This window comes from Puma concolor, chromosome B3, assembly GCF_028749965.1.
Source record: "Puma concolor isolate L17-30 chromosome B3, mPumCon1.1.hap2, whole genome shotgun sequence".
Classification (NCBI taxonomy): Eukaryota; Metazoa; Chordata; class Mammalia; order Carnivora; family Felidae; genus Puma; species Puma concolor.
The window spans coordinates 27181513-27206231 of NC_141672.1; the positions used below are offsets into that span (position 1 = coordinate 27181513).

Here is a 24719-nt window from a genome sequence, read left to right on the forward strand (position 1 = left end):
GAGAGGCTCTTCGGGGACTAAAAATGTGTATAGTTAAAAAGCACAGCAAAATAAGGATGAAAAAAATTATGCCTCTAATCGGCAGGAAAACTTTTGTTTGGGGTTAATTTTAACTCAAGCTCATATAACTCTGAATTTAAGACATTTAGCCAGGAGATTTATTTTCACCTTGGCCAATTCCATATTGAAAGTCCCACCATGGGCTGATCAATGGGTATGACTTTCCTCAATTTAGGAAAACATTTGACCCATTAGGCTATCAACTGTCAATGGCTAGATCCAGGAAGGGAAGGGGAAATTGGGAAACTGGAACAGAATTGCCCAAATGCTCTTTTGAGTGTAGCCATCTGGTATTCCAGGGAATACAGCACTGCCTTTTCATCCTCTCCGGGGTCTGCCCAGCCTTACCCAGGCCAGAAAACTGAAGAGAGCTCTTAACAAGAGTAAACTCCTCTGTCTATATGGACAGCCAGCCCTTGGGTCCTATGGAGTTCCCTTTCGCTCCATGGAAAAACCCCAAGGCCCAGCAGCCCCCACTGGAATGTGGCCATAGCCTGACCTCAGCCCAGGCCAGGGGTATGGCAGGCAGCAGGGGCTGTGTTTAAACAGCAGAGCCCCTTGCCCCCTGTTACTCCCATGTTCAAGGGAAATTCCACTGTAACACACTCTTACACGTGTGCACACGGTGGGAGCTCCCCTAGGAACGGAGGCGACCTTTGGCGTTTCGGGGTTCAGAGTTAGCTTCTAGAAGAGGGGCTTTAACAGCAATCGGAAAGGGCTCAACACTTCCTTAAGCCGTTGCTTTATAAATAAAGGTGCTGTTAAGATCCTTTCTATTCTAATCCTGATCCGTACAGAAAGGTGCTCTAGGTAGACAGATGCCAAAAAAAACCCCAAAAAGACCATGGGGCTCTATGTTTCCCTTCTCGTCTGGTTTTCTGAGGTCTTTTGTCAGATGGTTGGTTGGGGGTCTCTGGGCCAAACTAAAACCCATGCCCTCCTATGGCCTGCTCCCCACGTGTCCTGAATGGGACTGACTGTGGCCGTCCAGTTGTGTGGAATACCCCGCAGAAACAGACAGCCAGCAGGCAGTCCCTGCCCCCTGTCTGCTGAGCCCCAGGGGCACTCGCTGAAAGTCATCATGTGTCCGGTCTGGAGCCCTACTTTTTCCCACAAGGCCTCCAGAGCCACAGACCAGCATGCACCCAAAGTCTTCTGGGCACGTCCTTCTAGTGCTGCCAGGAAAGTGAGGGAGACAACGTCCCAGAGCAGCCTGCTATGCAGGGTCACCCTGTCACAAGAGGCAAGGATCACTTGCCCAGTGGCCTAGGGAAGAAATAACCCCCCCAACTTTGGACCTCTCCCACTCACTGCCCTGACATCCCCTCTGAGGAAGGAGTCTGACCCTGCCACCAGTTACCTAGGACGCTCTGCCATCATCAGTGAAAGGTCGGTGGCCTCACCAGAAACAGGGGACAGGCCAGACCAGTGAGGGTTAATCTGCCCGGCCAGCCATCACAGGGGTCACCGTGATGCGCACCGAAGTTGAGCATCCCAGTCCCCCAGAGCTGGTCTGCTAATTACATTTGCAATTATAAACACCACAACCTCCCTGCACAGGGACCAGGCCGCACCAGCCGATGGGGTAACCACAATGTAATCCCACCCCAGGCCACCCCAGCCATGCCAGGGGACGCCAGGCCCAGCAGAAGCCTAGGGGCTCCTCCTCTGAGGAATGGCCATGAATTTGACAGCTCCCTGGAGGTACGAGACTGCTGGGACCAAGAAAGGAAGACTCACCAGAGTGGAAGCCCAGTCAGGGGTCACCAGCAGTTGTAGTGCTGAAAAAGATCTTTGATTATCCCTAGAAATCAGCAAATGGCCTCAAGGGCAAACAGGAGGGAGTCACACCCTTGATGGCTTCCTGGCAGGGTGCATGGACTCTTTACTCAAAGCCCTCTCGTGGGCCCACGCTCCCTCTAGGAATGACAGCGGCTGCAGAGGACATTAGAGGTTGAGCACTCAAGCCATGCTGGGCTCTCCCACAGGAACATTCAGTCAAGAGCCACCAGACCCCAAGACAGAAGCTCCCAGCGGAGCTGTGAGGAGTTCTGGCAGATTCTGGGCCGGCCTCCTCCTCAAGCTGGAAGAGCACGCAGAGGGGCTCACTAGGGGAGAGATGGACAGAGACTGATGATGGCTGGTAGGTGTGGGAAGGCATCGGCATGGGGTACTGAGGGTGTGGGTTGGACGTCACTTTGAAGGACTGGATTATGGTCTAAATAATGCTATTCCTTCCCCTTAAATTCAAACCACAAGTAATTTCAGTCATGTTGGGGAAGCCACTTCAAGCATCTGGGAAGACAAGTTCTAGAGAAGGGCACTGCAGAACTGCGTCAAAAGCATCCTGTGTCTTGTGTAACTGCTTGCCTGTCTTCTGAATTCTCTCTCCTGAATCGGCTCATTCACACAGCCAACTCCACGGCCCATCCCAATGTACACATTCCCAGTCTCTCTCTCTCTCACACACACACACCATTCCTTTGGCCTGCTAGACTCGCGCTGATCTTCCCAGTTCCAAGTGCTCCAAAGAAACAAGGCATTTTGCAGAGGACCAAAGAAGGAGACAAACTTTTTTCCATGAGTTTAGATTATCTTTAAAAAACGAGTTGGCCAGAGGTAGTTATCAGGAACATGAATCCTGCATGCAGGGCAAAGTTGCAAGGGCCGGGGTCCACCCTGAAAAGGCAGGGAGGTGACTCAAAATCTCTATCACGGCCACCTCCCTGGCAGCACTTTCCCCGAAAGTCCCCTGTCCCTCCTATCTCAAGCTAAATGGAATATTTATTGATTGCTCCAGATCAACAGAAAGGAAAGTTCCTGTTTGGTGGGTCAGGTTGTTTCTTCATACATATATTTTTAAAGAAACATCTTTTCCTTAAATTTTGGTAAAACAGAGGATTGTTCCTAAAATGGAGTTGGGGAAATCATAAGCTCCAAGAGGAAATTTCCAGTTGGTGTCAGGATCTCACTGAGCTGGAAAGGGCCTTCCCTGCGACTGGGGCCCTCCACACCAACCTGTTTCTGCCTAACTCACTGCCTTCAGACCTGAACAAGTCCAGCCTCCCATCACCCCATCATCCTCTCCCACAGCAGCCCACACCTCCAGGAGGGTGGCGGGCACATCCAGGTTTATTTCCTAAGGCCCCTCCCTTGGAAAACCAAGACTAATGTCCTCATTCTGATTTATTTTTAAATGTACCATTAAAAATTAATTTCCCCTTTGTTTTTCTCTGGGTCACTGATTCTGAATTACCATGTGGCATTTCTTCCTACGTGTGAACCCACATATTTTACCTTCAGGACAGTTTGTTCTTTGTTTCTTTAACAACAGCAAAGTGGTCATTGGAAGGTGGGTGAGGCAACCCGCCAACCCCCCCCCCCCGCCCCCACCTCTGCTCCCTGGGTTTCCAAGCCGAGGGTCTCCAGCCAGTCGGGTCACAGACACATTTGTACACAAGCACATGAAGGCCAGCACACCCACTCCTACCCTGGCTGATTATATATGTACATAAAATATTGATTAGAAATGGTAATGGAGTCACCTACAGGAAAATGAAAATGAAGGAGAGAAAGGTATGAAGGTATGATGTATCTGTGTGGTGTGTGTGTGTGTGTGTGTGTTAATTTCTCACCTGGGAAAGTGAGAATAACACTAACGCATTAAAAATGCTCTCTGTATGTTAGCAAGTGAGAAGAAGGGCTGGGGAGTTCTTTCTCACTGAACTGTGGTCCCTGTGCCCTTGGGTTTTCTTAAGTCTGGGAATGTCGACTAAGCCACATGGGTGGAAACCACGTACAGAGCATACGAACCCATTCACGCATATGTTCCCCGAGAAATACCAGCACTATTGGCAATGAACGGATTCATCCTACTGTCCTTCCAACACACCAAAGAACGCAGTCCCCGGTTTTGTTACTTTGCTACCAGTGGCTCTACAGCTACTTGACATGAAGCCCGGGTGGCGGGAAGGGGGGGGGGGGCCTGAGGTCAGAAGGATGCCTCCCCTACACTCCAGCCTCTGACCTCCACAAGCTCGACCTTGGAAATTCCGTGTCCCTGCACCACAGCAGATGCAAACGCTCACCCAGAGGCACACATCTGTACACGGGGCCAGCTCCCCAATGCTCGGGCTGCCACCCAGCAAGCACGTCCTGGGCTTTGAGAAATGGCATCTCACACGGATCCTTAGTTCCTCAGTGGAGTTGCCGGGTATGTTTCTGGCTTTTCCGGTGCCCCATGGAGTGAGAAGTGAATTCTTTGCAAAGAAACCAGGAAGGCTAGGGAGCCCAAACTACTGTCAGGCTTACTTTATGAATGATTTCCACTTCAAACCCATCCCAGACACCCAGGACCTCGGCTTCCTCATCCCCCCTTTCTGCTTCCCTGACATTCCCTCTTTGCCCATATTTCTCCTCAAACTCAAGCCAGGGTTGCTGTCACCTCGATGAATTACCCAGCTGCTAAACCCTCCATTTCTCCTTGCTTTTCTGGTCAACGTAATCAAAGGATGTACTTCCCCCGTTCGAATTTTCATATTTACTGGCTATGACTCGAGCCAGGGACAAATACATAGATATTTCCAGCTCAGCTAAAGAAGTCACCTCTGGAGAGAGGGAGCCTAAATAATTTAAAGATCCAATATTTGTCGTACTTGGTAATTTTATGTGAGGAAATGCCCCACGAGCATCAAACATTGTTCACAGCCTCACTTACCCACCCAGAGGTTTCTTTGACGGCTCCCACCCCCTGCTTTAGGAGGGAGCGTCTTAGGGCACTACCCCATCCTCACCCCACCGGCCTCATAACCCGGGATCAGTGTAACCTTTAAAGAGAACGAAGAGACACTTTTCGAGCAGATGGAAATCTGAATCCATTGTAATTAAAGATTGCTCGCCTCTCCCATCCCAAATCATCTTCTTCCGACACTCTGGCGGCACCTAAAGGACCCACTGCCCAGGGAAATCCTAAAACTAGAACCAAAAAGGTCAGCGTGGAGACTGGGACAGTCTGGTCATCGACAGGAGACACTGCTGTGAAGTTGCCTCCTCTCTTCCGCGTGGTCCACCGGGGTGGAGGCGGTCTGTGCAGCGAAGAGGGGTCTAAGCACAGTTCCTGGAACCCCACATTATCCAGTGTATTTATCTCAGGGATGTCGCGGTTCTCGGGATGGGGTACAAAAATGAAAGCACGGTGGAGCGGGCACTGACTTTGGTAGTTTAGTTCGCTTCAGAGAAAAAAGAGGAAGAGGAGCACCAAGTTAAGCAGGTCCGCGAAGAACCCAGACTTTCTATTTTATTATTCTTTTAAGCCTTCCGAAGGACCACTCTGCGCGCGCCCACACGTAGACGCCGGGACACCAGCCGCGAGCGCGGCGGGACGCGGGGCGCGGGAGGGGAGAGCCGGGCGGGTACCGAGCGGGTGGGGGCAAGTGCGCGGAGGGCCCTCGAAGGGAAACCGCGGGTGGCCAGAGCAGGACCCCGGAGAACCCGGGCCGGACACGCCGCTCTGGGGGATCAGGTCCCCGCCTGCCCACTCTGCGCGCTTGGCGCACCGCCCAAGCCCGGGGCCAGTGGGAGTCCCGTCCCGCAGCCCCCTCCGCTGCCCACGCCCGCACCGCTCGGACAACCCCGGGATCCCGAAAGGCGAGCGCGAAGCCGCCCCGGGGCACGGAAATCGCGCCCGCCAGTTCCGTCGCCCGCAGCCTCCCGCAAAGCCGCGAACCAACTTTGCCTCCGCCGCGGCACCCCCGGGCCGGCTGTCCCCACCCTTGGCGGGATGCGGGATCCCCCTCGCAGGGCGTGCGGGACGCAGTGCGCCCGGGGCCGCGCCGCCCACACCGCTGGAGCGCCCCGGATCCACCGCGCCCCGTGCGCGCCCTCGGGGCGCCCCAGCGGGACCGCCGGGCAAGGCAGCGCTGGGCGCCAGCAGTTCCCAAACCCGCGCGGCACGTTCGATTTCGCCCCCTTGCCGGGATCATTTCTGCTCTTCAGTACGGAAATAAATCTTAAAGTCAAAGGGCCCCCCGGGGGAGGCTTTCTCAGACGGGCCAGAACATCCTTGCGACATTCCCGCACCTGTTCTGGGCTGCTCCTCCCTAATCCACAGAAACTCAAATATTTTCTCGCCGCGGGGGCAGATCAGCGAGAAAGAGTGAGCGAGAAAGAGCTGCTCTTACTTAAAAGTAAGGGTTTGGAAAAGGGGGTGCGGGAAAAGTTAGAGGCGGTTTACCCCCGCCCCAGAAGGAAACCCAGGAAGTGTGCGGCTTTCCCCCTCCGACGTCCCCCAAGCGCCCCCGGGGTTCCTGCCACTTCAAAAATGCCTGGAAGGAGAACTGCGACACCCAGGACAGAGGCAGCCGGACTGGCAGAAGGGCAGACAGATCGACCGACCGACCAACCGAGAAACAGAGCACCTACTGGTTGTGGTAGCCGAGGGGGTCCGGGATGCAGAGTTCTGACACGTCCATCAGTCCCGTTTTAGCATTCCCAGTTGGTAGAGAAAGGCGGCGGGGAAATCACGCGGAAGAGCGAGTGAAGGGCACAGGCGAGGTGCGAGTCCGGGCAGGGGCACAGTGAGCGGGAGAAGGCAGAGTGGGAGGAAGCGCCGTGGCGGGGCGAGAGGGAGGCAGAGAGCCGTGCGCGCACAGCCCGGCGCTCCCACTCGTGCACACACTCCAGCGGGCAGAGGGGACGGGAAGCCGCGGAGGAGGCTCGGGCACCAGAGACTTGGAGCCCACTAACCCTACTGTAGCTTTAAGGCTGGGAGACTGATGTATGGTTTGGCTCCTATTGGCTATCTCTCAGGGGCTGGACTTAAAGTGACAGAATCGAGCTGGGGTGGGGGGAGGGGGGTGAGCCAGAGAGACTTCAATGGAAATCAGACGCTCAGGCGAGGTCCCCACCTCCTGAGGAGTGAGAGGACTGAGCTGTAGAGCGGCAAGGCCTGTCCTCTGGCCATTAAAGAAAAAAAAATTGTCCAACTGGCTGGTGGGATTGGGGGGTTGACAGATGTGCTGTTTATATATCCCCCCCCACCGGGATCCTATCCTTTAACTGGCAGGCCTAGCCAAACTCCCCCCGCCCCCACCCTCGCTCAGCCTTTTAGAATGGGTCTGTTTTACAAATTAAAAATGAGTCACAGTGCTCCACTCTCACACCCAGAAGAGGCCAAGGCCCTAGAAATTCACAGCCTCAAGACCTGTGTTTGGTGCACAAAAGTGCAAAGGGTCAGGTCCACAGGTGAGGCACGAAGGAGAGAAGCAGATTCCCTTCCCAGCTCTCATCACCTGGGCCAGTTGGTTCTGAACCGCTCTCATATGGCTAGATGCAGGGTGTGCATCTATAAAATGCTCTCTAGATGTACAAAATGATGCTCTTCATTGGCAACTCTCAGAAATGTACCTGGGACGCAGACGGGAGCAAATAAATCCCTGCCTGCTTAGGAAAACACAATTGTGGTTAGAACAACCAACTTACCTGCCACATGGTACTTCGAGGCACGCAAGTAGATGCTTCAGCATACACACCTGAATCCCCAGCTACGAACACACCTGCATCCCTGTCTGCTGCTCCATCCATGAACCCGAATATTACGGGCTGCCTCTGTACTAAAACAAGCTATAAGTCATGCCCCAATCCTTCTTCTCAGGCTTTTCATCTTTTGAGATGTGCCAGCCACAGAGAGATAATAATGTGAGAATTCAAATGAGTGTGGGAGGGGATAGGTATAGAATTACTTAAAAGGGGGGGAAGCCCCCAGGAGAGACCACCACCTTATTCTCCTATATTCTACAGCAGACAATTTGGGGGGGGGGGAGGAGACATAATTTTATCATCCAAATAAGGTCTAAATGGAGTGTAACTGCAGGCAGTATTCAAGCACTTCAGGAGTAAAAGCAGGGAAGGTGGTGAGAAACCCCAGGAGGGGCCAGGCGCTCCGGAGGGGCCGGGGAATGGGCAGCGGGACCACAGATGATACTTGACTTGGATAAATGTAAGCGCATGCAGGCTGGGAAACAGAGCTGAGATTTTTCATATGTGCTGAAGTGGAGGAACGCATGGGATTCTCCGGGCTCGGGGCTCAGGCAGGCATCTCGCGGAGAGATGGATGAAGATGTCTGCTCTGTCAGCAGAACCCCCAGCAGCCCCGGATTTTTTTTTAATCACATCGGTACTTGGTTGTATTAGAGATGGAAGCAGGGTGTAGAGCCTCTGTCCTTAACCAGGGCCTCTACACAACGACCACCTCTTGCCAAGACCTCAGTGACTGGTTTCTCTGTGTCCTTTCCAGCCCCCTGAAATACCTTTTCCAAGAGCTCCCTTTTCCAGGGAGCTCACTGGAAAATGCACACGGTCCCGGTCCTTCCCTTGGCCCCACAAGGAAGCCTCACAGGACAGACTCCTATGTGTCTCTCTGTACCCCTCCGTATCCCGCGCCATACTGCCCTGTCTTTGCACCTGCTACCTAGAATTCCCCACCTTCTGGGCCGCACCAGAACCTTTGCTACTCAGTTTGCAATTATATATATATTGGTATAATACCCCCCACACACACACACTAAATTATAAGCCCTATGAGGGTAGGGACCATGTCTGTTTTTGTTTCCCAGAGAATCCCCAGTGAGTAATGGTGCCTGATACAGAGAAGTTACTTGAGAAATACTTTGTTGAACAAATCGAAGCATGGCAATTTGGGGTGGGCCTGCTGAGGGACAGGCTGGCTGTCCCAGAAGGGGGGTTCGGTTGTGTGGGATCAGTGGCTCCTTGCTCTGTGTGGGCACACCAATTTTAACTGGAGACAGAACACACTTGGTAGAACATGAAAAGAAAGACAACTTCACAGCCCCGGGCAGTGGATTCAAAGCCACCAGGGGCAAAAGAGGTAAATACTGAGTTTCGTTGGTGAAAAAGCGAGGCTAATGCCCACACACAATCACTGTCTGCATCTAAGGTATGAGGAGGAAGTAGCTAAAGGCCTCTCTCTGGATACTGGATGATTGCCCTCCAGAGAGGGAATGAGGTCCTGGGGACCCCGCTTCCTCCTTCTCCTCCTCCTCCTCCTCCCCCCCCCCCCCCCCCCCGTGCCTGTCCAGCCACCTCACCTACAGCCCTGAGGTGAGGCCAGGGAGCCCGTAGACCAGCAAGGACACCCTGGTGACCTGATGTAGCCTGGCAGGTCCAGCTTTTCCTGTGGTTCTCCAGGCAAACTTGGTGGTGGGTCCTACATTGTTCCTGGGACCAGCCTCTCTCCACTCTGCCCTCACCCAGCTCACAGAGGAAGGTATTTCCTCCCAAAGCCAGGGTCTGGTCCCACGCCTCTAGCTGGACAGATGGCAGTGCTGGAGAGTGCAGCAGACTCCAGGATGTGCTCCTGACATCTCCATGTGACCTTATCAATGTCTCTCTCCTCCAGAACACAAAGGTGGGGGGCAGGGGGAAGTGGAATGAGTGGGCAGGGCTCTTGGGTTCCATCAACCCTGAAATTCACTCAACCAGTTATCATTTCATTCTTGCACCGTTCACCTAGAGCAGGTGCAATTTGTAACCCATCCCTAGCACCAAGGTCTAAGCCACCCACCCCTTCGCTACCTTGCGTCCCAATCCTGGCGCCCCCAGATGGGCATGTCAGCCAAAGGGGACTCTGGAACAGAAGGCATTAGAAACAGTAATTGTGGATGGTGTAAGGGGACAGCAGCTCACTTAGTTCTTGTGACAAACTCCTCTAAATAGATATTTATTACATTTACAGAACCGTACAGCTGAGAGGGACTTGGAGAATCATTTAGAATCACCACCAGACTTTACAGATAAGGAAACTCAGACATTTCCCTGTGTGGAGAAGTGACCGACACAAGGTCACACCGTGAATAACGGGCAAAGCATGCCGTCTTTGGTGCCTGGATTTCTACTTATTCAACTCCTAAACCTTTGTTCACGTGTCTCTTCACTTTCTCTCCCTACTCCTTCCCTGAGTCCAAGCTCGTTGCTAAGGAATATGAGGCCAAATCAGAACAGTGCCACTGGCATCACCTTCCACACACACTTCTCCGCCGGGTAGGTGGTGGGGACCAGGCAGATGTGTCCACACCCTTCCCCACCTGGTTTCCTGGGAGAGAAAGGAAGCACTGATTGGTGGGACACCAATTTCTTGACCTGCTGTCCTGCCGTGAGAAATGCTCCAGCTGGCAGGTTAAGTAGGAAAACGTACCCAGACACAGCCTGGCCCACCCTGTTCCTCAAACCGGTGTTCCCCCAGGCACAGAAGGCACCAAGTGGAACACGGATCCACGCTGACCAGCCACTCTTACCCATCTCAGTCTGGCTGAGCCCTGAAAAGGGGCCGTCCGAATGCCTGCGCCTGGAGCCCAAAGGCCACCTGAGTGACCTTGATCTCTTGCCATGATCTCTGCAGTTGACCCCCGCATGGCACCCCCTGCCACGAGTCTGGTGGAAATCCCCACCTTTGGTGGATCCTAGTCTTGGGGTGTCTCTTCCCACTCTTGCGGCAGCCCCCCGCCCCCGGCACCCGTCATCTCTGCACACGTGAGGCAGCAGCCGGCAGTATCTCTCGGGTTCTCGAATCCCCTCCCTGTGCTGTACTGCTCTGAGCCCACAACAAGAGGCTGCTTTTCCCGTCTTCAAGCAGGGTAACTTAGAAGGAGCTGGTGAACTCAGCGTGGGCCCTGGGGGAGCAGAGGGCTTGATGGCTTCATCACTAAAAGATAAGAGCCAACAAGAGGTTTTGGAGTCTGCCACACGCTCCCTAAGTCCAGTGAATGGGGGACACTGTTTGGGTTACTCCATCCCTGTCCCCCACCCTCACATTCCCTGAACCCGCATTTCCAGGCGGGATGACGCCTTAGGAAACACACAAGGTGCATAAGCACTTCTTACCAGCAGCCCGGGAAGGAGGAGAGGACTCCGTGGAACCGTCTGAATCACAGTCCGAGCTTGTTTCTGATCCACCCCTGGGTAAGGGCCGGGGGAGGCGAGTCCAGGAAGTGCATCCATTGACCATCCACGAGGTCTAAGGTGGGCCCGGCCTAGACAGTGAGCCTAACTTGTGCGTCTCTGGGGACAGTACTGACCGGGCCAGGGCTCCATGGACTCCTGGCCAGGGAAAATGTCCCCAACCACACACCTCTTTGGGTCCCTTCCCTTCTCACATGCTTGAATTTGGGGTGTGGAGTTATATTCCTGAGTGGTGGTCAGCAGACTGTCAGCCCATTGGCTGGCACATGTCCCACGGATCATAATTAACTGATAACGCTAATACAATGTGAGTTTGTGCTCCCATAATAGTCTCCTGCTGACAGATAAATGCTGCGGAAACATGATGGCTTTTCCTGAAGCTGTAATGGCCCATTATTGGGGCAAGAAGGCTTGTGTATATTAGCACTGCCGCCATGACACCGAAGATAAAATATGAAGGGGCGTCTTGAGTGAGTAAATGCTTGGGTTCCCGCCTACGACCGCCATCCATTTCATTATCAGAAATCCCTACTGGGGGTCTTGGAATAGCTTCCAGATACTTCAAAGTTCCCGTGGTTTTTTTTTTTTTTTTCTGAGCCTCAAGATACCATTCTCACTAACACAGCTAAATAGTATATTAAAGTTCTCTATCAAAAAGATTCCTTCTTCCGGCAGGTCCTATGCAAGATGGCAACTGCAGTGAACAGGTGGGCTGGTGAGATGAGGAAGGTGAGATACGTCTCTCCACAGAAACAAAGATCTTTTTCCCTTCTAATGGGCAGCAGAATAGGGACACATCAGGAATGTAATAGCTTTATCCTCTGCCAAATTTCTGGGGTGGGGTGGGGGAGGAGGAAGAGGAGGAGGAGGAGAAGGAGGAGGAGGAGAAGGAGGAGGAGGAGGGGAGAAGAATATGCCTTGATAGTACCTGGGACCTAAGAGGCATTGAATAACTAGCTATTGATTAAATGAACGATCTAATTAAATATTTTCTATTACAGTGGATTGTGGGTTTTTCCTTATAACAAAGAACTTTGACCTTATTTCGTCTGTGTCACATATTAATTTATCATCCAATTTCTTGTGGCTTTTGCATCAATTTAAGTATAAAACATAGTTGGTTTCGAATAGTAGGACATACAGTTTGTTTCTAAGGTGTCATCACTGGGAAAAGGAAAACTGTGGTTGATGACAGTTTTAACTGAAAAAAAACTCATGGTCAACACGGGCCACAGAAAGAATGAACGGTTTGCTTTGCAAATTCACAAATTATGCCTGTGTGTACGTTTCTATTTATTTATTTATTTGTTTGTTTGTTATTTTTATTTTTTATTTGTTTGTATATAATCTCTATCCCCAGTGTGGGGCTTGAACTCACAACCCTGAGACCAAGAGTCGCAGGCTCTACCGACTGAGCTAGCCAGGGGCCATGTACATTTTTCTCTTCTCACAGGTAATTCTCTTAGAGAAATCATAAGACACATGAAACTTTTGGAAAATTAATTCTAAAGCACCACACACATAAAGTGTTATTAAGTGGGAACAAAAAAACATGTTGGCTTGAGCCGGTCTCCCCAGCATTAATGACACCAAATTCAAAACTGGGAACATTCAAGCCATGTTTTCATTTCCTAATGGCTCGATTAAGGTGGAGCTTCTGATTTCATTATTTTTTCAGAATAAAATGCATTTTGTTTTTGCTCTAACAAAATGCTTTACAGAGAGGGGAGAAAAAAACAGCCAATGCTTTTAGGTTTGAGAAAAAAAATCAAACATACATGGTGTATAATAAACTGTAAAGTGCTCTACCTATATAAAACATGATTGAGATGATGAGGGCTTTTACCCATGTCCTTCCATGAGAAAAGGACGGCCCAACCACTTCCTGCACAAATGTATATTGTAATGACACCGGTCCCATTGGCGAACTCCCCACAGCTCTGAACAACGCAATTACAAACGGGTCAGTACCAGTTCCAGAGGAGGACTCGAGCTTTGTAGCAGGACCATCTCTAACACTTTCATTTTTCATCAACAGTTGGGAACGTGACGCTTTGGTAGAATTCCTGACTTAGCAGGGTTTGCCTTCCCAAGAAGGACAAGACAAGGCAAGAAGGGAAACTGCAGAAGAACTAAATAGAGTTTACGGGAGTGGGTAAAAGGCAGTCAACGATACAAGATTTAATATGGATAAACACCGGTAACACACTTGTCAGCAGTGACCCTCGAGTGAGCCAGCCCGCAGGAGAGCTGGCGGGAGGGCAGCGATGCAGAGAGACATCTGGGGTCAGAACAGATAGCACATTAAGCATGGGCCTCCAGCTCAATGGCATGACAAACACTGCTTTGGGGTAATTCTACAAAACCCAGCCGAGCAAGGAGCAGCAATAATTTCTCTTTACTCTCCCTTACTAGAAGCACAGATGGAATTTTATGCTCAGCCCTGAGGGACTTGCTTCGAAGGCAGACTGGAAAGGTGATGTGGAAAGGACTTGGAGAAGACTGGAGAAGGTGTCGAAGGCCTCCTGGAGGGTGCCTGGGCCCCGTAAGGAGAGGGACAAGCATGGGACAGGAAGGGATGGGTTGTCCCTGTGTGCAGGACAAATGCTTGGGTCCAGACACCATGTCTCTCTCTCTCTCTCTCTCTCTCTCTCTCACACACACACACACACACACACACACACACACACACACACACACTGTAGGGATTGTCTCAGTCTCCTCTGACCATCTCCTTTTCTCTCTCTTGGTCAGCAGGCCACTCAGGTGTCTCCCCTGTACTTCCAGTGCCTGAGGCCTGGGTTACTAAGGGGCTGGATAATGCACCCTAGAGGTGCAGGAGGGTAGCTCTCTGATGTCCTCCCTTTTACTGCCCTCTGTGCACTGTTTCATACCGTAATTCTTTGCATAAACCTTCCAGAAAAGACACGCATGCCAAGCGGCACACTAAGTCTCTTTGAGGCTGGGTAGGAAATGGGGGGGGGCCGCACATCATGTCACACGGCTTGGCATCGGTCCTCACCCCAATTCCTCTTTTTTATCCCTGGGCTTACATCTCCCAAAGAAAGTATCAGCAGTTTAACGCTTGCCTCAGGCTCTGCTTCCGAGGGGACTGGGGCTATAAGATAAAGACAGTCAGCAAATGGTTTAGGGTCACCCACTTCCTCTCAATTGAAACTGTTTTATTATCTACTACCCCCTTCCTTGGTTAGAGGAGGGGGAGCCTGATGGGTACAAGGATCAATGGATTACCATGGCTCTTCACTACCCACGTTACAGACTCACTGTTTTACAAAGGCCCGCATGGACCCCGCCCCACCCACCCACTCACATCCACTCAGACACTATGGTTCCCATGCAGCAGCCAAAGTGTTCAGATCCATGGTATCATCTGGAACTTCCTTCTCCTTCCCCATTCGCCTTTCGTTCTACTCCCTCCATACCTGGGAAGCCCAGTACATATTTTGCTCTCCCTCCTCTGGTTTTCTTCATACTGAGCTCAGCTACTTCCTCAGGTGACCATCCTCTCCCCTCATGCACACCCCTAACTCTAAGGTACTTTTGGCTCCCAGCACCAGGAGAGTCTAGTGGCTTTAGGAGGAGGGGTCTACACAGCAAGATTCCAGGGGCAGGTGGTTTCACCTTTTTTGGCCTGCCATCTTTAGCATACTGGCTTTCCCCTTCACCTTGCCCCCTCGCAGTTAAAGGATGGTTCCTGGGGCGTCCGTATCACTTTCTCACCCAGCTGTGTTCCAATCCAGCAAGGGTGTATATATATGTGTGCTTCTGCTGGGGAAAGTGTTCTTTAGTTTTGTGTGTGTGTGTGTGTGTGTGTGTGTGTGTGTGTGTGTGTGTGTGTTTAATCTTTATGTTTTTAGTTTGTTTTTCATGTTGATTTGGATTTAATTTTAATGCAGAGGAAGATCTCCCCTAAGAATTCTCCATCCCTATCCTGGCGGACTTATCCTCACATCTCTTGGCCAGAATCCAGTCATATGCTCACCCCAAACCAATCACTCTCAGAGGAGAAATGGATCACCGTGATTGCTTTCAAATACATGGACTCCCTGAAGCTGAGGGGAGGCTCACTTTTCCTGAGTTACATTAGTATTCAATGACAAACGAATCCACTTCTGTTAGAAGAGGAAGCAGGAATGGCTGTGGGGTTAGCAATGGTCTCTGCCAAGCCTGGTGGTGCTGAATCAGAACCACAGTGTCTGAATGGATGGTGAGAGGGATGGTGGCAATTGGCCACCATGGATGCAAACAGTAAGAGGGTCATCACCTGTACAGACAGAAACACAGTAATAAAGCTGACTGAACACAGCTTTGTGTTACCACCTTACTCCAATGAGTCAAAGTAATCAGTGATAAAATATTTTCTCCCCAAGAAAATTTCCTGTTGGTCTGAGTTGTGATTGCTGTTGAATTTGAATAACATACGTAAATTCCAAATTAGCATGGTTTCATGACCTATTCTTTAATACAAATTGCATCCCGCCTGGGAATTACAAAGTCAGCCACACACGCACTAATTTAGCTCTACTTAGCTGCAGGGGGGTCTCAAGAGTGGATTCCTAGCGGTGCGGAATTGTTCATGCTCAGGTAAGGTGCAGTGTGTCCAAGTCCCTGGGGTGCTATGTAGATCCTGTGTTCAGTTGGTGGATTTAAAATAAACAGTGACAGCACAGAGATTCTAAAGATGGAGAAGGCACTTGAGGTGCTTCAGTCTTGTTCTTCTATGTGACCTCTTGGAGTTTTCATTTGCATTTAAAATTTAAAGCAATGGAAGGGGCAGGACTCTGAGCTGTGATATTTGTTAGTTCAATAACAGTTCCCACGTGAAAAGTTTCAAAGTTTGCATGATCTCTTTTTTTAATAAAGACTTGTAATAGGTTTTTTTTTTAGAAAGAAAGTGAGTGCAAGAGGGGAGAGGGGCAGAGGGAGAGAGAGAGAGAAAGAGACAGAGAAAGAGAATCTTAATGATGCCCAGTGCAGAGCCCAACATGGGGCTCGATCTCATGACCCTGGGACCATGACCTGAGCCAAAATCAAGAGTCAGACACTCAACTGACTGAGACACCCAGGTGCTCCTACATCATATCTTTAATGTAGAAATTTACTCTTTGTTCTGTAGTGTTATGGATGGCTTTTAAGTTAATCAACAAATCAGGAAAATAATGTTGACTATTAACTATTCCATGATTATACTAAGTATAATTTTGTTGCACAGAAGACCTGGGTCTGGGTATCAAATATTCAAGGTCTGCCCACCATCCCTCCTTTTGCTTGGTCCCTTGTCTTGGCCCACCCCCAGCTGGGCTGGTGGTCCTGAGAAACAGACAAAGGAAAATGTCTACATTTCCTTAAGATATGTTTAAAGGACCTCATCTCCAAACAGACCAAAGAGAATCCGAGCCCCCAAATCCCCTTGGCATCTTCACCAAGCTCCCATCCACTCCATTCCCCTCCAGTTGAATAAGTCTGCCTTTTATCAAACCCCAGCCATGAAGACAGAAACCCTATTTCTTGTTCATCATTCCCTGGTCGATCCTCTGTCTTGCTCCATCACCAGTATCGTATCATTTTTATTTTCTCCCCCCCTCCATTGTTCAGTGGAGAATACCAACTGTAGTATGAGTCTTCAGACTCAACGACGAGAGTTGGAGAGGGTGGTAGGGAAGTACACTTCCTGGGCACCCACGCCGGGCAGGGCACTTAGTGTTGTTCTGCCACTTAGCCCTCACACAGGGCCTGCTTTATACCTGTGGTGGGTACCATCCCTCTCATTTTCGCTGTTGAAGAGAAAATTGAAGTTCTGAGGGTAAGAAAGGCCAGAAGACAAGCTGAGATTTGAACCCAATTCTGGCTCGCCCTGAAACCTGTGCTCTCTGGCCATTCCATGTCACCTTAATGGAGTCCATACCAACACTGCATCCTATGACAAAAGAAGAGGCCCTCATGGGCTAGCCCAGGAACCTAAGCGCAACGGGTCACTGGAAAATATGTGCTTAGGTCCAATCAACTGATTTGTAAGAGGACTTTAGGAACATAGCCCCTGGAAAGTCAGTATGGGCCAGACCCATCCCCACGCTCATCAATTGAGCAAGACATGTTCGTTCCTAACAGAGAAGTTCTTTCAAATCAGAATGAGTGTGTTCTCAGCACTGGTGGGGGAGAATGTGAGAAGGAGGGTACCGTTGGGGGAGAAACCAACTGATCTTGTGGAGTGATGCCAAAGAGGAAATTGTAACTTTCTATGGCTTAGAGAAGGTGAACAGCAGCCGGAAGAAGGAGGAGGTGACGAAAAGGAAGACAATCTACTGCCAAGCAAAATTTCCTCATTAGGGACAATTTGCCTGGTTGGGACAGGTTCAAATGGGAAGCAATTTTGAAACCAGCTGGATGCACTTCAGTGATTTCTGCAGACACACCCAAGAAATCTGGAGGTAGAATAAACTCCCTACTAAACGAAGGAGATCTAATTCCCTTGTTTGCCTTCCCCTCCCTATTCCTGGTGGTTTGAAAGGCCACGGAGAGATGGAACAGGTGGTTTTCTTTCCCTGTCTCTTCCAACATCAACAAATACACATTTCCTTTCGTTCCTTGGATCTTAGCTATCCTAGCCATTCAACCAAGGGAGACTCATTTCTCGCCTCAGTATCAAAGGATGGGCCAGAGGATGGGTCTTTCCAGAGATTTGGTTCCTTAACAACTCCTCAGTGGCAGTCAACCAAGTGGTCCACTGGAGAGACTCACCCACAAGCAGGCATGCTTTTTACTTACGGGATCACAGAAACATCATTCTAAAGCAGTGGTTTTCAAGCTTAAAAAAAAAGAGCCCTGAAGAGTCTTTCTTTCGGTGGAACTGTACGTAGAACTTTGTTATATGAAACAGAAAAGAGTAGCTTTTCTGGTTTAGGCAAGTGGGTCCTTCACCCACACCCCCCAGGGAGTCCACAAGCTACCTCTATAGAATCCCTAGGCTCCCCTGGAGCACACTTTGAAAGTAAAAAGGATATGTCTAAAATCAGTGTTCTCTAAACAGCATCGACTCAAACAACTTGACCATCCTTCCAAGATTAAGAAACGGCAGTAACATGCACACCTGTCAGGGTTTTCTGGACAACACCTATTTGGAGGCCAGGAGGCCATGTTAGAAGAAGCCATGGTTAAAAAAGGAGCAGTGTGCCCAAACACTCCAGCTTTTCGCATCAATGTCCTTTGCTATTCAGAATGAGGCCAGCCCCATGTAGGTGGCTGGCCTTGCGGTGCCCTTGCGAGCGAGGACCAAACTCATCATCACGGGCAGGGCTGCGTGGTGGTTCTCAGCATCATGATGTACACAGGTGTATTTCCTATCAAGTGTGAAGACAGCTGCTAGGAATACTAACATTGGTAAAGTCCCAACATTCGTGAGCTCCAATTCTTTCTCACGTAGCACTTCACGATGTGACTTTCGCTCACTTGCACGGGACATGCTTTCTTGAGTGGGCGCATTAGGGGTGAATCAAGACACAAACTAATGCTTTGTGAGTTACAAGGAGGACTCTGTGTGCTGATGGGAGAGTGCCTCCGGGGAAACGTTTCCTGTCGCAAGTATCTGAGGGAAACAGTTGGGAAGGACTGCCAGAGTAAAGAAGAGAAGTCCAGCTCAAATCCTCACTCTGCCCGTCATTAGCTTTAGGATTCTGGGACATGTGTCCCCCCCCCCCGTCCAGGCTTCCTCAAATCTTTACAATGGTTTGTCGCAGCGCAGTGTGTATACAGCACTTTGCACATAGTATTTGGTCGGCAGACACTGGTTCCACTCCATCCCTTCCTAAAAGGAGGTCTGCTTCTCACAGCGATCTTCCCTGTAACACATCCATTGTCCACATTACCCTCAGCCTCCGGGAGCGGAGTACAACTGAGGCATTAGCCGGTGGCTGACTCTGTTCACTATGACAGCCCATATACATCCTATTTGCCTGCCCTCTCTCTGTCCCGTCTTATCTCCAACCCCCCGAGGATCTGGAACAGCACCTTCTCAGTCATAACTGGAGCATAGCTCCTTAGAGCCCAGCCACCTTCTGCCCACCTCATCATTAGCTCCCCAACCACATAACCCAAGTGCTGAACTCCTGGCCCGTCATGGTGAGCTGCAGGTGCTCGTGCAACATTAGGGTCAAGGCTGCAGTCAAGACCACCCACTAGAGATGCCCTTGGGTGTGCTTTGAGTCTTTGTTACAATTCAAACATGGAATCTCATGCTGATCTCTAACACCTCACTGGGATCTGAGTTCTTCAACAGGACTTAGAAGAACTGTCACTCTCGGAGCCTCAGGCTCATTCTACCCTTGGAAACCCTCCCTTCTACACACCTGTTAATAACACCCGGTGTTACCCAACAGCCCTCAGAAGTGTGCATATTACTCCCATTTCTTTCTTTCTTTTTTTTAAATAGGCTCCACTCCCAGTGTGGAGCCCAACATGGGGCTTGAACTCACGACCCTGAGATGAAGACCTGAGCTGAGCTGAGATCAAGAGTCAGACACTTAACCGACGGAGCCACCCAGGTGCCCCACACCCATTTCTTAATCTTGCAGGAAAAGTCATCACTATGTAAAAATACAAACACTGATTACTTCTTCCCCCAAAGAACCTTTTCAAAGTCATAGAGATATAAGGGCTATTTAATCTCCCACAGCCGAGCTCACCTCACCTCACCTCACTGCTGTGGCAGAGAGGAAGCCGACCACCTTGAGGTCCTTTTTACACCCCAGCCTCTCATCTCAGGGGACCTTTCAATGCAGCCACCTGGAATGGCATCAGGCAACAGCCCAGGCAGAGAGGCATATGAGCTCTGACCCCACCTGTCCGGCAGCCAGGTCATCTGGAATGTGTTGGGACCGTCTCTAATGGAGGAATGTGCAGTGTAATGAAAACACGGGTGGCTTCTCAAAGTGTCCTTTCACGATTCCATGAGCAATAGTGTGAGAGGGCTCCCTGTCCAACCTCTGCGGGAGGAACCAGGTGGCATCCCCCCCAAACAGGGTGCAAGCTGTATGTGCATCAGGCACCTTGCCATTGCAAAGCCCTTGCTGCAAACTGTCCCATGGATCTTGTTAGCTCACAATCAGGGGCAGAACAGTGCCTTCCATCTCGCAAGGGGGAAATAAATAAAGTCAACCCACCCTCTGCGTGACACTCCTGGGTCCCTTCTTCGTGGGGGGAGTTCGTGGAATGAAAAGATAGTGAAGATTAATAACATGTCCTTGGAGTCTGAGGTGGGACAGCCCAAGAAGGTAGGCAGATGCCTGGTCTCAGGGGGACAGAGCAGGAGCACAACGTTATAACCCGTTAAGTCTTGTTCTACTCAATGCCCACTAACATGATAGAGCCTTACGATAAAGCAGTCTGCAGAGCAGGAGGCTTGGGGAGGGGCCCTGACTAAGAAGATGGGATATGCTCAAGAGAAAGGGAGACTCTCAACCCCTCGCCCCACACTGCTACCCCTGCCCACGAGAAAGAAAGGAAGAGTTGTTAATCTGATCAGTCAGCGCCCAAGACGTGCTCCACGCACACTCTGCTAGAGGCAGGGCCGTGCCCTGTTAAAGGTTTGCAAGGCTGCTCAGGACCCTCTCTTGCTCTCATGATCTTCAGAGCTTCCGGCCTCCTACGGCCAAAGCTGCTCCCGCTTTCTTCTTCCAGACACTCTGTCTGCCGCTGAGCAGGTCAGGGTCTGCTGCAAAGACAAGGGGCATCTTGGCGTCGTGGGGAGGGAGCAGGAGTGGAAAGCAAGCAGGTCCGGGAAGGAAATCCCATGGTTCCAGCAGGAGCCCTACTGTACGGCACAGGATAGACTGCCGCCTTCCCACCAGGGCCCAAAGGCAGAGCAGCGCGATGGGACGGAGGGTGCAACGGGGGTACAAGCTGTCGGCAGGGCCCGCTCCCCCAGGAAAGGGAGGAAGAGCAACCTCTGGCAGGTGCGCATGCGTGCCACCCAGAGGCTCAGACACTGTAGCAGCACCCTCAGGTGGCCAAAAGCCAGCCTCCCAGCTGCCTCAGGGGCGCTTTGGGCCACTTTGTTTTTTTCTATAACGTCCCTTGTAGAAAGTCAAAAATAAGGAGAGGTGGAGCTCTGATGGCCGTGGATCAGGCCACTCCTGAGGACAGGATCTGCACACAAGTGAGCCTTTGGGGCTTCTGCTTCTGTGAGCGCCATTTCTTACCCTCGGGGGTACCGGCATATCCAGCCCAGGTTGCCTTGCTTCCTGGATCTTTTCCCTGCACATTATTTCCTCCTCTTCCCTTCTCATGCCTACCTTCCCCCAAGCCTGCCTCCTCCCCTGTGTCTTCCCACAGAAGCCATCCTCTCCCTGGTCTGCTCACGCAGACAGCCCTGGCCTCCCTCCTTCCCTGGCCACTTCCGCAGGTGGTTCCAGGAGGAAGTGACTGTGTGTCCACTGGCTCTGGCTGGACGGGGCCACAGGCCTAGAGCGGTCCTTCCATCCTGATTCCTCCGTGTATGAGTAGACTTTACAGACTCTCTGGGTCTGAGTCTGGGTCTAACTCTCTGAGTCTCTGGGCCATGGAGATGATGATGGCACCGGGCCCTCAGAGGGTGGTTCTGAGGATGAGCCGAGACAAGGTGTATAAAGCTCTCAGTATAGTGCCTGGCCCGGAGTAATTGCTCAATAAATGTTTATTGCTTTTCCACCTCTAAAAACAAAACACTCGCTTGTGTTTATAGGTATGATGCCAAGAGTTTTGCTTTGTACATTCCCCACGCTTGAGTAATTTTGCCTCTATGTCCCTTTCACACCTGGCAATACCAATACCAGCTTCGGCTATGGTTTTTGGAAGGCATCAACAGGGCCAAAGTCAATCCATTCCGCACAGAGCAGGGTGCCAGACGATCACAGACACTTCCATCTTCTTGGATGATAGGACTGTTATCAGCAAGACCTAGCACCTGTTTTGGTTTTGCAGAAGGAAGAATATGCCTTGAGATTCATCGGCAGTGGTCCTACCCTACCATCATGCGTGGGATTCTAGCGGGTTATTTCAGAGCAGCGGTTCTCAAAGCGGGTCCCAAAGATCAACAGCACTGGCATCGCCTGGGAATTTGTTAAAAATGCTAAGTCTTGGGCCCACCTGGTGGGGCCCAGCAATCTGTACTTGAACACGTGGCCAAGTCACCCAGAAGATGTGGATGCAGGCACAGGTTTGGAAACTACTACGTTCAAGGTTTCCCGAACATTAAGTATTTTAAGCTCTTAAGTCTACCTTCTTGCAGACCACGTCTTCAGCTTCAAACAAGCCTAGACAAAAGGACTTTTGAAAATAGTCATTACTAATTTTTAATAAGAGTACATTTTAGGGACAAAAACGACCTTCACTGGAGGTGCCTGGGTGGCTCAGTCGGTTAAGCCTCCAACTTCGGCTCAGGTCATGATCTCACAGTTCATGGGTTCGAGCCCCACGTCAGGCTCTGTGCTGACAGCTCGGAGCCTGGAGCCTGCTTTGGATTCTGTGTCTCCCTGTCTCTCTGCCCCTCCCCCACTCACACTCTGTGTCTGTCCCTCAATAATAAATAAAACGTTAAAAAATTTTTTTTAAAGAAAAGACCTTTACTAATAAAGCCTACAGTTCACAGTGAAGACATGGTGATCACTTTTCTGTTTTTAAGATCTCATTTTTTTTCTTTTTTTTTTTCAATTTTTCATTGAAGTACACAAACAGAAATGTTCACATATCTAAGGGTACAGTTCACTGAATTTTCATCAAATGAACACATCTATGTACCCAATACCCAGATCAAGACAATGAACAATGCCAGCACTCAGTGTCCCCCTTCTGGTCACTATCCCTGCCCCCATGCATTTCTTTTTTTTAATTGTAGGAGTATTTTAAACAAGGAAAATTATTATTATCTTTTCTATTTAATTTTTTTAATTTTTTAAATTTATTTTGGAAGGAGAGAGAGAGATAGAGCGTGAGCAGGGGAGGGGCAGAGAGAGAGGGAGACACAGAATCCGAAGCGGGCTCCAGGCTCCGAGCTGTCAGTACGGAACCTGATGCGGGGCTCGAACGCACAAACTGTGAGATCATGACCTGAGCCGAAGCCGGACGCTCAACTAACTGAGCCATCCGGGCGCCCCTATCTTTTTTATTTTAGAGAGAGAGCGCAAACACTGGGGTGGGGGGGGGCGGGGAGAGAATCTTAAGCAGGCTCCACACCCAGTGTGTGGTCCCAATGTGGGGCTCAATCCGTTGACCCAGGGATCAGGACCCGAACTGAATTCAAGAGTCAGACACTCAACCCACTGAGTCACCCAGGTGCTCCAAGGAAAATTATTTTAAAGGAGAAATTCCTAATCACCTGTCACCGAAATTATTTTAATTGTCCTCATGCCCTTGTACACATATATTTTATGTAGTTTTGGACACACATATGATTATGTAGTTATAACATACACGTGTTCCATGTTGTTAATTCTCTTCATAACCATCATTGAAAATGACCCCCCCTCACATCACTGCGCCAGAGCATCCACTGATTTCACTACGTCCCCATATTTAGGCTGCTTCTCATTTTTCACTTCTGCAGTGAACCTCCTTGGACCTCATGCTTCCTTCTTTCTCTCTGGAATGATCTTAGAATCAGCTCTTGGAAGTGAAGTTACTGAGTCAAAGGCCCTGAACATTTTATTATTTACACTGTTTTTTTTAAATGCATACCCCATCGCATATTGATAATACTTTGTACATTTCTGAGTTTTCCCAGCATCTGAGAATTATGAATATAGACTCTTCTCTCCCGTCCTCCTGTGAGCTCAGAAAAATACTTCTGGCGACACTGGGTAGGAGTGGAGAATGCTGGTAACTTAGCCCCATGAGCTCGGCTGCGGTGTGTCTGGAGAACAGGCGGGAGCCGGGAGTCAGGACAACTCTCCCCCCGGGTGGGGTGGTTCAAGTAGAGTGTAAACCTTCCCTGGAGACCCCCTTAAGAAGCTCTTAGTGGCCATCCAAAGGCTCACCAAAGCCCTCTCGTGTCCTCGGGAGAGACGGAAATCATGGCGGAGGAATGCAGTGAGGGAGCATAAAGGTGGACAAGAGTAAGACAGAGTCCGAAGCCACAGAAAGAGTCCAGGTCCCCAGGCATGGGGCAGGACCGGAGCGGGTACTTATCCAAGGGCTGCTTGTTCTCCAGCCCCATCTCTATCTCCTTTCCCCCTAGAAAGGTAGGCAGTGGCGAGGTGCCTGGGGGGCTCAGTCGGTTGAGCGTCCGACTTCGGCTCAGGTCAGGATCTCACGGCTCCCGAGTTTGAGCCCCACATCAGGCTCTATGCTGACAGCTCAGAGCCTGGAGCCTGCTCTGATTCTGTGTCTCTGTTTCTCTCTGTCCCTCCCCCTCTCACGCTCTGTCTCTCTCTCTCTCTCTCTTAAATAAACATTTTTAAAAAGTTTTAAAAAAAGAAAAAAAGAAAGAAAGGTGGGCAGTGCTCTGAGCAGCGAGCTCAGAGCTGGGAGGTCTGAGGTGGGAGCACTCACATGGGCCACGTGAGACTGACGGGCCCACTTGGGCAGGGGCCAGAAAGGCAGGCTGGGACTGGAAGAAATCAGGCTGCGGGGTTTATACGAAAATGTTTGCCTGTCATCCTGGGGACAGGATAGCAGCGGTAGAGGCCACAGCTTCC

The 24719-nt window shown here is 50.5% G+C and overlaps 1 protein-coding gene across 3 annotated transcripts in view; it reads right to left on the bottom strand.

Moving 5' to 3' along the window:
* The window catches only part of ESRRB (estrogen related receptor beta), a 172892-nt gene that overhangs the window by 104430 nt on the left and 43743 nt on the right, over positions 1–24719 (bottom strand). Inside the window, exon 1 of one of the 3 annotated variants that reach the window (XM_086709202.1) lies at positions 6481–6813. The exons of the other annotated variants lie outside the window; for them this stretch is intronic. Within the exon in view, the coding sequence (XP_086565328.1) occupies positions 6481–6530 (50 nt within the window). The 5' untranslated portion in view covers positions 6531–6813. Of the gene's footprint in view, positions 1–6480; positions 6814–24719 lie in introns of those variants that run through there. 3 annotated transcript variants of the gene reach the window in all.